At 40.5% G+C, this 12,495-nt stretch overlaps 1 protein-coding gene across 1 annotated transcript in view; it reads right to left on the bottom strand.

Annotated features, from left to right (window-relative positions):
• The window catches only part of lgr4 (leucine-rich repeat containing G protein-coupled receptor 4), a 132,410-nt gene that overhangs the window by 47,530 nt on the left and 72,385 nt on the right, over positions 1 to 12,495 (bottom strand). Inside the window, exon 4 of the mRNA XM_078221025.1 lies at positions 8,812 to 8,883. Coding sequence (XP_078077151.1) covers positions 8,812 to 8,883 — 72 coding nt within the window. The remainder of the gene's footprint in view (positions 1 to 8,811; positions 8,884 to 12,495) is intronic.

Raw genomic sequence — 12,495 nt, 5'->3', positions numbered from 1 at the left:
TACTCCACTAAGCACAGACCCAGAGTCCTCAGACGCTGCTCATACTTCAAGCTTTTCATTCCCTGGATCGTTCGCGTGAACCTCCTCTGGATCCTCTCCAAGGCCAGCAACATCCTTCCTTAGATACAGGGCCCAAAATTGCTCGCAATGTTCTAAATTTGGTCTCACCAGAGCCTTATAAAGCCTCATGAGTACATCACTGCTTTTGTATTCTAGTCCTCTCGAAATGAATACTAACATTGCATTTACTTTTGTAGCTACCAAATCAACCTGCAAGTTAACCTGGTCAGACCAGGCGAGGACAGCAGATCTCCTTCCCTGAAGGACAACGGTGAACCGGATGGGTCTTTACAACAATGGACAATGGTTTCATGGTCACCATTAGACTTTTAAATCAAATTTTCTAAAATTGAATTGAGATTGGATTTGAACCCGGATCCCAGAGCATGACCCTGGGTCTCTGGATTACCAATCCCATGCCAATACCACTACACCACTACCTCCCCCTCAATTATTACAGTATCAGCTCTTTTCAAATTATATGGAGTAACATGGTCAAAGCTAAGGCAGAAATTATAGGATCACCCTATTGGGACTCCTCAAACTGCTTTTGTAACTTGTCATTGTCTCTTTAAGGGCAACATATTTTTAAAGTTTATTTTATTCGTGTCACAAGTGGGCTGACATTAACACTGCAATGAAGTTACTGTGAAAATCCCCCAGTTGCCACACTCCGGCGCCTGTTCAAGTACACTGAGGGAGAATTTAGCATGGCACGTCTTTCGGAGGAAATCAGAACATCCGGAGGAAACCCACGCAGACACGGGGAGAACGTGCAGAATCCGCACAGACAGTGACCCAAGCTGGGAATCGATCCCGGGTCCCTGGCGCTGTGAGGCAGCAGTGCTAACCACTGTACCACCCTGCCGCCCCTGTCATGTGGCCCTGACTCTGCTGTGTTGCCCTTAAAGGGACAATCACCTTATAACTGTAGTCAACACAAATATAATGAGACAAAAGAATTGCCAACTTAGGAAGAAATTCGCAACTTCAAGTGAAGAGGTTGTAGAAATTGCAGCTCAGCAGCTTCCAGTAAGGCCACAAGTCCCCATACACTGAAATGATAGTTGACGTCAGGGAACAGACATGCTAACCATATTTATAAACACACCCTAAACACACTAACCACTCATGAACACATACATAATTAAAAATAATTACTTCATACCCTGCTGTTATGAGCATGCAATATCAAAAAACAGCTAATCAGTTCAAAACAGACCATACTAATTTCCAGTGCTATTGCTGGGTATTCATGTAACTCCTACAGATTTTCCCTTCCATAAAAACTGAAATCTGGATGTTGAACATTTGCTGTATAAAGCTTACCTTGATACAACAAAATCTTTTGGAATCAAACAAGTCTTTTTTGGTTTTTAAAACAACATGCAAATGCTGAATCAGATTGCATAATGTATTGGCACTTGGCAAGTGATAACTATAATTACTCAGTGCTGGCGAAGTTTGAGAACAAACTTATTTGCAGTGCTCAACTTCCCTCCCTCCCTATGTGGTTAAGAGCAGACTTCAAAACAGGATCATCACCAGAGCCCTGATGGAGGCTGCAAGTTAGAAATGGTGCGTGTTTTGGAAGAAGGTCCAGTCAGACCAAAACAGAAATCGCTCTGATCATACTGATGACTTTGAAATAACTAACTTGAAAAAGCATCCCACCCTCATTTTACCTGGATTCATGGACTAATTTAGAAAGAGGCCAAGTTTACAAAGTGCTGAACAGCACTGTACCATCTGGGTCACACAGATCAGTAGAGGCAGCATATGAGCATTTATCTGCCAACTTTCTTACCTCAGGCTGCTTAAAGAGCTTCACAGATACTTTTGAAGTGAAGTCTTTATAGTAATGTTGGATATGCAATCACCAATTTTCATACAGCAGGGATTCACATAGAGGAATATCAGGAAAGGTTGAGCAGGTTGGGCTTACTTTCAGTTGAGTTTAGAGGAGCGAAAGATGACCTTATTGAAACATACAAGTTGGTTCTATGGTTCAATTCTGATTGGGCTTGACAGGGTAGGTGCTGAAAAGATGCTTCCCCTCAAGAGGGAATCGAGAACCAGATGCAGCTTCAAAAAAAAAAAAGAGCCTCCCATTTAAGATGGAGATAAGGAGGAATTTCTTCTTTCAAAAGGTTGACAACATTTGTGATTCATTATTCCACAGAGAAGTGGAGACTTGGCCATGGGTCACTGAATTTGTTCAAGGCTGAGTTGTCAGATTTTTACTCTACAGTGGAGTCAAGGTTATTGGAAGCAAGGCAGAATGTGGAATTAAAGCCACAATTAAATTGTTGAATGATGAAGCAGGCCCGAGGGGCGAAATGGCCTACTCCTCTTATTTCTTACCTTTTGTTTAGCAATGAGATGACTAGATTATCTATTTTAGTGTTGTTTGTTGAGGACCAAATGATGGTCAGGACATCAGGGTGGGATGGAGTAGTGGGATCTTTTACATCCGCTCAACAGGCAGATATCTCATCCATAAGACAGGACCTCTGACAATATAGCACCCTCCCCCAAATGGCACTGATGGGTCAGGATTACTTGATAAAATCACTGGAGTGGGTCTTGAACTCAAAACCTTAGGGCTCATTCATGCTATTCAAGTGTCAGGCAATGAACATCTCCAATAATTTAAAACCTAACCACCTTCCCTTGAAATTTAACAGCATTAATATCGTTGAAATACATGCACACATAGGACTTAGGAGCACTAGTAGGCCATTTGGTCCTTTGAGCCTGCAGTGTGTACCATTTGCAGGATGCGCTGCAGCAACTCACCAACCGTCCTTCCAAATCTGTAACCTCTAGCAACCTGGAAGGACAAGGGAAGCGGATGGATGGGAACACCACAATCGCAAGTTCCCCTCCAAGTCACACATCATCCCAATTTGGAACTATGTCACTGTTCTTCGACTGTCGCTAGGTCAAAATGTTGGAACTCTCTAACGGTGGAAGTACTGAGACCAGATGGATTGCAGCAATTCAAGGTACAGTTCACCACCACCCTTGACGGCAGATCAGGATGGACCACAAATAAACATATGAACGAGGAGCAGGAGTAGGTCATTCGGCCCCATGAACCTGCTCCGCCATTTAATAGATCATGGCGGATCTGATTGTGATCTCAAATCTGCTTTCTGCCTATCCTGATGGTTCATCACCCCCTTGCTTACCAAGAATCTATCCACTTCTGCCATAAAAAATATTCAAAGACTCTGCTTCCACCGTCTTCTCAGGAAGAGAGTTCCAAAGACTCAAAATATTTTGCCTCATCTGTCTTAAAGAGGTGACCCCTTATTTTTAAACAATAACCCCTAGTTCTAGATTCTCCAACAACAGGAAACATCCTTTTTACATCCACCCTGTCAAGATCCTCAGTATCTTATTGGTTTCAATCAAGTTGCCTCTTACTTTTCTAAACTCCAGCGGATACAAGCTGGATACAGTGGATACCAGCAACGCTCACATCCAATGAAAGAATCCAAAAAAAAACGAGGTCAACTGTTACATAGAACATAGAACATAGAACAGTACAGCACAGAACAGGCCCTTCGGCCCACGATGTTGTGCCGAGCTTTATCTGAAACCAAGATCAAGCTATCCCACTCCCTATCATCCTGGTGTGCTCCATGTGCCTATCCAATAACCGCTTAAATGTTTCTAAAGTGTCTGACTCCACTATCACTGCAGGCAGTCCATTCCACACCCCAACCACTCTCTGCGTAAAGAACCTACCTCTGATATCCGTCCTGTATCTCCCACCACGAACCCTATAGTTATGCCCCCTTGTAATAGCCCCATCCACCCGAGGAAATAGTCTTTGAACGTTCACTCTATCTATCCCCTTCATCATTTTATACACCTCTATTAAGTCTCCCCTCAGCCTCCTCCGCTCCAGAGAGAACAGCCCTAGCTCCCTCAACCTTTCCTCATATGACCTACCCTCCAAACCAGGCAGCATCCTGGTAAATCTCCTCTGCACTCTTTCCAGCGCTTCCACATCCTTCTTATAGTGAGGTGACCAGAACTGCACACAATATTCCAAATGTGGTCTCACCAAGGTCCTGTACAGTTGCAGCATAACCCCACGGCTCTTAAACTCCAACCCCCTGTTAATAAAAGCTAACACACTATAGGCCTTCTTCACAGCTCTATCCACTTGACTGGCAACCTTTAGAGATCTGTGGATATGGACCCCAAGATCTCTCTGTTCCTCCACAGTCTTCAGAACCCTACCTTTGACCCTGTAATCCACATTTAAATTTGTCCTACCAAAATGAATCACCTCACATTTATCAGGGTTAAACTCCATTTGCCATTTTTCAGCCCAGCTTTGCATCCTATCTATGTCTCTTTGCAGCCTACAACACCCCTCCACCTCATCCACTACTCCACCAATCTTGGTGTCATCAGCAAATTTACTGATCCACCCTTCAGCCCCCTCCTCTAAGTCATTAATAAAAATCACAAAGAGCAGAGGACCAAGCACTGATCCCTGCGGCACACCGCTAGCAACCTGCCTCCAATCCGAAAATTTTCCATCGACCACCACCCACAGTCTTCGGTCAGACAGCCAGTTACCTATCCAATCGGCCAACTTTCCCTCTATCCCACACCTCCTCACTTTCATCATAAGCCGACCATGGGGGACCTTATCAAACGCCTTACTAAAATCCATGTATATGACATCAACTGCCCTACCTTCATCAACACACTTCGTTACCTCTGCTCTAAGGCTGATGCATCTTGTAATAAGAATTTAAACCACAGAAGTTTAATTCATATGAACCCTGTAGAGGATTGGTAATAGGCCAAGTATGACAGGCACATATTTGAATGCAATATTTTGGAGAATAATTGCACATTTCACATTCTTGTACAAAAGACTCAAAAAGTATAATACAAAATTATTTCATTTGTACAATTTTATTTAATTTGGTATTAAAGTAACTGATCTCTTAGTTTACAATGGCCATTTCAGTAAAAATTCTTTGAAATGTTATCAGCAGACCCTCGTGATATTATTCATAGACCACAGGCGTTGCTCTCCACTAGAAAGAGGCAATTAATTATCTATAGCTTAAGGTACACCACTAGCCCAGAGTAAAAGCTCGAGAGTATAATAGTCAAGAGGGTAAAAAGTTTATAGATAGTACAGAAGCAGAGTAATCAGCAGTGCAAGCTGGAGCAGGGATGGAATGGGATGTAAAGCTAGAGTTGAAAATGGGATGTAGAGGGGCTTGGTTTCCTAACACCTAGCGATGGGAATCAGGAAAAACTAGGTCCTAAAGCTTCAAACACAAATGTCACAATCCCTGTAGAGGCTGATAACTTAAAAACATTCAAACTTCCAGAGAATTGTTGAAAGGATCACATGACAAGATTTCAAGTTAAGACTTTTACCGTAACACAAACTTAAAGCAACATTGATTTAACATTATTTCAGTTGGCAACTTATACTCTAAACTACAGAAAGGAGCTCCCATTTAACATGTAAACTCCTTCTGTGGTTATATTTTACTCTGTCCCTTAAGTAGGCACTTCAATCTCCTGGACCCAGTCCAAAGTGCTTCTAAGTTTCTTTTCCTTTTCCAACCAGTTAACTCCCTGAGTTAATCTCTAAACTGACTTCTATGGTGTAGCCCCCCTACAATGGCATAGATTACTCTGGGTTTTGTGGTGAACCAGAGACTTGTTGCCTTTATCTCTCTCTCTCTCAGACTCTTGCAGATTGACACAGTGAGATTGAATGGTATTTTTTTTAGCAAAACCCATAGACTCTTCCACTTTCAAAATCCTGTGGCAATGTGAATCATATCAGCCTTGCATCCAAGAAATACTAATTCACCATCTTCCAGAACCTCAAGATTCCCAATTTCATTCTACCTTGGAATTAAGTAAACAGTTTAATATACAACTGTTTACACAACCTGACATTTCTAAGACTTCCCTGGGACTTGGATGCTACTAATCTACCTGCAATCAACACAGCAGCTCTGGTCATTGTTTACAGGTGTGAATACCCTTTATCTTTTTCCCAGCAAACTAACCTGTTCTCCACCCCTGCTCCGACGACCCCCTCAACCAAATCACCCAGGCATGCTGGCAGCAGAATTGAAAACCGGTCACACAGCTCCCATCATTCCTCAATTTTACCCAAAAGTAAAGACGGTCCCAAGGCATAACCTTATAAAACCTCACATTTGTATCACAGACTAGAACAGTAAATGATCAGTAATTTGCTTTTGTATTGGGTTGAAGGAGTGCCAAGCAGAGAAGGGTCGTCTTTCAAAGAGCTAATTCTCAGTCCAATTTTGTTCTCGAGGTACACCGGTAACAAAGAGCATGATCTCAAATTTTCCTATCAGAGCTTGGCAAACAGCAAAGACTTTAGGATAACGTGACGAGTGTAATTTGATGTGTAGGTAAGCTTGGGAGGGACAAACAAGGAATGGGATTAGACAAGAAGTTACTAAAACATGTGGATGTACAGAGATATCTGGCGGTTCAAATACTTAGTGCCCTGAAAGCATGTTCAAGCATATAATCTATAAAAAAGCCATAAGCCATTTATGAATTGGGGCATAAACTACAAGTGAAATAAGTAGTAATGATAAATTTGTAAGAAACATAGGTTAGACAAAAATTAGCAATTTACAATTTATTTTTTCTTAATGAATAAATCTCAGAGTAAGTCTGAAGGAACTACACAATGTATCCATGTATAACACTATTGGTCTGTGGCAAAACATTAGTCACTAGGTTTCTCAATTGATTTTGGCAGGTAATAAGTAGCATATTTAAACTTGTTCACTGATGATAAAATTAGTGACACATTCAGACTGCAAGAAGAATTTTCAAATCCCAAGGAACATGCTAATATTCTAAAATACGACATGTGTAATGGCTTCAGAGAAAAGATACATAATCTGTCTCTTTGGTTTAGTAGCTTAAATTTCATGGCTTCATTCTCATTGCCGTTCCATTCACCAAACACCTGCAAAACTTTCTTCCAAAAAAAAAAGCCTCGTTCAGAAATTTATTTTGACCCTGAAGGAAACCCATCACTTTGAAACAAGCTACCTTGAAATGAATAATTGCTTCATTTAAATTTGTAAATGGAATATATAGTGAACATTTCCTAATTTCAAAGAAAAATCAAATTAGCATTTGCTTTAATGTACAATAAAATGCACAAGTCATTGCAATGTCAAATCCTCAATTTATGTTTAAAAAAATTATTTTTCACATCCTAGAGCTACCTCAATGACTCATTGTATAAATGTACAACATGGCTTAGTACCTGGACTGAAACTGCACCGAGCAGTAAAGACCGAGGTTCAGTCTTTTTGTACTTGTAAGTCTCGTGTGATTTTGCATAGAATGTACAGCACAGAAACCAATCAACCGGTTCAACTAGTCCATGTCATTGCTAATGCCCCATGCAAGTCTCCTCTTATGCCTCTTCATCTAACCCAAGTCAAAATGATTCATGCCTTTGGTGTGTTTAGACATCTGGGGCACTAGACAAGTAAGTATCAAACACTTGCAATTTGATAACAATGGTGCATTGATCCAATACATTTTTAGTCAATTTTTGATGAATTAAAAGATGGTGTGCTGGTGCCATAAACTAGATCAGCAATTTAATTACTGCATTGAATTTTATTTTCCTTATTCTTTCATGGGAGATGGGCATCGCTGGCAATGCCAGCATTTGTTGTCCCAAATTGCCCTTGAACTGAGTAGCTTGCTAGGCCATTTAGGAGGGCAGTTAAGAGTCAACCACATTGCTGCGGGTCTGGAGTTACATGTGGGCCAGACCAAGTAAGAACGACATATTTTCTTCCCTAAAGGACATTAGTGAACCAGATGGGTTCTTATGACCATTGACGATAGTTTCATGGTTACCCGAGCCAAGTTTCCAATTCCAGATTAATGAATTGAATTTAAATTCCACCAGATGCCTTGGCGGGACTTGATCCTATGTTCACAGAGCTTTAGCCTGGGCCTTTGGATTACTAATGCAGTGACATCACCCTAAACCACCATTTCCCCGTGAAGTTATTGCATTTATGCTGTTGGCCAGTTTGTCTATGTAGATGTGAACAGAACACAGCACAATAATAAACAATTTTGTAACCTTTTAAACGACACACGCTACTTGTAGCATTTTGCTACATAACAGATATATATTTCTCTAACATTTGTCATTTTTACTGAAATTATCCCTGGACCTTCCCTTTATTTTTGTACCTATCGTGTATCAGAAATAGTTGAATTGCAGCGTTTTTTGTATACTACATGCTAACATTATCTGGCTCCTTTACAAGTAGTCCCCAAGTCATGAGATTTACTTGGTATAGCTATGGCTTGTACCCTCCTAATGTACTAGGTTAGCACATGCAAGCATGTAGGTTAATTCCTGTGAATGACAGTCTGCACTCCATGTGGTACTTTATCAAAATTTTGTCCAAAGAATCAATTCTACAAAAGTAGCCTTTTGCACTGATTTAAAAGTTAATAAATTAACACAAGAAAATAAACAAAATGGACAGGACTTACTTCCTCAAGCTGAAAGAAATACCTTACAATTTATTACAGAAACTACTGTTAGTGCCAAACAATGGATTTCTTTGAACACCATGAAAGAATTATCCTGGAATAATTTCAAGAGCGCTTCAGTAAGTGAGAAAAATAGCTAAAATGGAGCTGCAAAATAACACTTACAGTGACTGTAGCGTAGACAATCCTTTTAGGGCTTCACTTGGAACAGTTTTCAATTGGTTGTTCTGAAGCATTCTGGAAAAGGAAAAGTAAACAACTCAATTTTTCAACACAGCTTTACAGTAATTTCAATGCACCCAAATATAACAACCAAAAAACATCTTAAAACAAAACTGTTCTTTACTGATATTCATCAATATTCACTTCAGAATTATACACCGACTGTTTTCAGCTATTATACTAGAAGAAAAGTATTAATCTGGCTCAAAGTTTATAATGTATACTAGAATTCCTACAGTGCAGGAGAAGGCCTATTCTGCACCAACTCTCTGAAAGAACATCTTAACCAAACCCACCCTCCTGCTCGATTTCCATAACCCTGCATATTTACCATGGCTAATCCACCTAACCTACATACCTTTGGACTATGGCAGGAAACTGGAGCATCCAGAGGAGATGCACGCAGACATAGGGAGAACGCGCAAACTCCACACAGTCACCCAAGGCCAGAATCAAATCCGGGTACCTGACGATGTGAGGCAGCAGTGCTAACGACTGTGCCACCGTGCTGCCCAAAATTGGCAATACAATAGCCTAACGCAATGCAGCGAAAACTGATGAACGGCATCCAAGACCAAAATTGCAAGAAAATCACATTTCATAAAATTAAGCTTAATTATACTTAATAGTATTCAGCATCAGAAATATAGAACCTTCGAGGTCATTCCGTCTATGGTGCTTGTGTCTGCTCGCCTTTAGGTATTTTTTAAATTCGGTTTTGAAAGTGATTGTTGAGTCTGCTTCTACCATTTTTTTCAGGCAGATCATAATAACTCGCTGCGCAAAATAATTTCTCATCTTGCCTGTTTCTCTCACCAACTGCCTTAAATCATGCCCTTTGGTTATTGACACTGCTGCCACTCAAAATATTATTCACTCCATCAGAACTTCTGTTTTTGAGTACCTCTATTGTATTACCCCTTAGCCTCGCTACCCTTCTCTCGTCAGTAAAGTTCAGCATATCTGGTACCATTCTAGCAAATCTAATCTCCTCTGTCGTTAACATCCTTCTTAAAGTGTAGTGCCCAGATTTGAACTCAATATTCAAATGGGGTCTAATTAGTGATTTATGGAAGTTCAGCATAACTTCTTAGTTCTGCTCTATTTATAAGATCAAGGTTCCGAGAACATACGAATGAGGAGCAGGAGTAGACCATTTAGGCCCTTGAGCTTGCTCCATCATTTATCACGGCTGATCTGATAACCTCAAATCTGCACTCTGCCTACTCCCGATGACCGATCACCCCCTTGCATACCAAGAATCTATCCACCTCTGCCTTAAAAATGTACAAAGACTCTGTTTCCACAACCTTCTCAGGAAGAGGGTCCCAAAGACTCTCGGATCTCGGAGTGAAAAGATTTAATCTCATCTCAGTTTTAAATGATGTGCCTACCTCAGGCGTTGGTCTAGGGTAGGCACAGTAAGAAGTCTCACAACACCAGGTTAAAGTCCAACAGGTTTATTTGGTATCACGAGCTTTCAGAGCGTTGCTCCTTCATCAGGTGAGTGGGAAGGAGCAGTGCTCCGAAAGCTCGTGATTCAAAATAAATGTGTTGGACTTTAACCTGGTGTTGTGAAACTTCTTACTGTTTTAAATGGGCAGCTCCTTATTTTTAAGGAGTGACCCCTAGTTCTCCCACAAAAGGAAACATTCTCTCCACATGCACCCTGTCAAGACTCCTCAGGATCTTATATGTTTTAATCAAGTTGCCTCTTACTCTTCTAAACTCCAGTGAATACAAACCTAGCCAGTCCAATGTCCTCTCATAAGACAACCCACCCAATCTGATAAACCTTCTCTGAACTGCTCCCAATGTATTTACATTTTTCCTTACATTGGTGAAAAATACTATACACAGTACTCCAAGTGTGATCTTACTAATGCCTTCTACAACTTAAGCATAACCTACCTACTTTTGTATTCAATTCCCCTTGCAATGAATGATAGCTTTCCTAATTACTTGCTGTATCTGCACACCAGCCTTTTGTGATTCATGCACCAGATTGCTCTGCACCTCAGAGTTCTGCAATCTCTCACCATTTACATTTCATGCTTTATTAATTTACCTGCCAAATGGACAATTTCAGTTTCCCACATTTGCCAGACCTTTGCCCACTCACTTACCTATCTATATCTTTTTGTAGCCTCCATATGTCTTCTTTACAACTTGTGTTACTATCTATCTGTATGTTACCAGCAAATTTGCTAACCAACTCTTCAACCAAGTAATTTATACAAATTGTAAACAGTGAAGTCCCTGATCCGTGTGGCACAACTTGTTACATTTTACCAACCTGAAAAAGACCTACTTATGCCTACTCTCGGCTTCCCATTAGCCAGCAAATCTTCTATCCATGCCAATATGTTACCCCTGATAACATGAGCTTTCACTTTCCACAATAACTTTTGATGTGGCACTTTATCAAATGCCTCCTGGAAAGAAACAGTCCATCCACTGGCTTCCCTTTATCCACAGTACAGATTATGTCCTCAAAATCTTCAGTAACTTGGTTAAACATGATTTTCCTTTCACAAAACCATGTTGACTCTGCCTGATCACCTTGAGCTTATCCAAGTGCCCTGCTGTAACTTCTTCAGTAATAGCTTCCAACATTTTCCCTATGAAAGATGCTATGCTAGGCGCTTTTTTCAACAGGCTTCTCAACTTCTCAGTCATTTCCAATGGTAGGTAAACGTCCAGGCCTCTCTATTCCTTTAGATCCCTCTTTAAAATGGCAGCATTTATTTTATACTGCATATCTACATTTCATCGCTTCACATTGTCTGAATTAAATTGCAATTACCAGTTGTCTATTTCAACAGCCCGTTTAATAATCTCACCTTTCATTAAATTGAGATTGGCATCTGCAAAATTATACCCTGTATATCCATCAGCAAATGCATCAGAAAGAGCAGCAGTTTAATATTGAATACCATGGTGTACTTTCCTACACTCTGGGGGAAATAAAACGACCGTTCACCACTACTTTGAACTCTGTCACAGTCAATTTCAAACCTGCACTACCAGCTTACCTTCAATCCCAAAAAGGACTTTAATTTGGCTAGCAAATTTACTATGTGACACTTCTGCACAAACCTTTTGGAACAGTTCATATATACATCAACACACAACCTCCATCAAAATTCTGCAACTTCATCAGAGAATATACAGAAAATGAAAGGTGCAATTTTGCTTTTGAAATGGGTAACATAATGATGGTTACAAATAACATCAGTGTTTAAAAGGATCATAAAGTTATTGTTAATACTTTCAAAACTCACTACCAAAATTATGATACTAAAGTTAACCTGAAACTGGATTTCTTTTCCCCACAAAAAGGTCATCGATACAACTTGATCTGGATTTGAAGCCAATCTACTTACATCCTGCCCTACCCAAAGGAGTTCAGCTTGGTAATAAATCCAAAAAATAATTATGACACATATCTGACATTTAAGAATTCACAGAATCTCTACAGTGCAGGAGGCGGCCATCTGGCCTTCAAGTCTGCACCGACAACAATCCCACCCAGGCCCTGGCCCCGTAACCCCATGTATTTAACCTCCTAATCCCTCTGACACTAAGGAGCAACTTAGCATGGCCAATGCACCTCACCCACATGTC

Source organism: Mustelus asterias, chromosome 9, assembly GCF_964213995.1.
Source record: "Mustelus asterias chromosome 9, sMusAst1.hap1.1, whole genome shotgun sequence".
Classification (NCBI taxonomy): domain Eukaryota; kingdom Metazoa; phylum Chordata; class Chondrichthyes; order Carcharhiniformes; family Triakidae; genus Mustelus; species Mustelus asterias.
The sequence above is the reverse complement of the archived record's forward strand: the minus strand, read 5'-3'. Positions and strand labels throughout refer to the sequence as shown.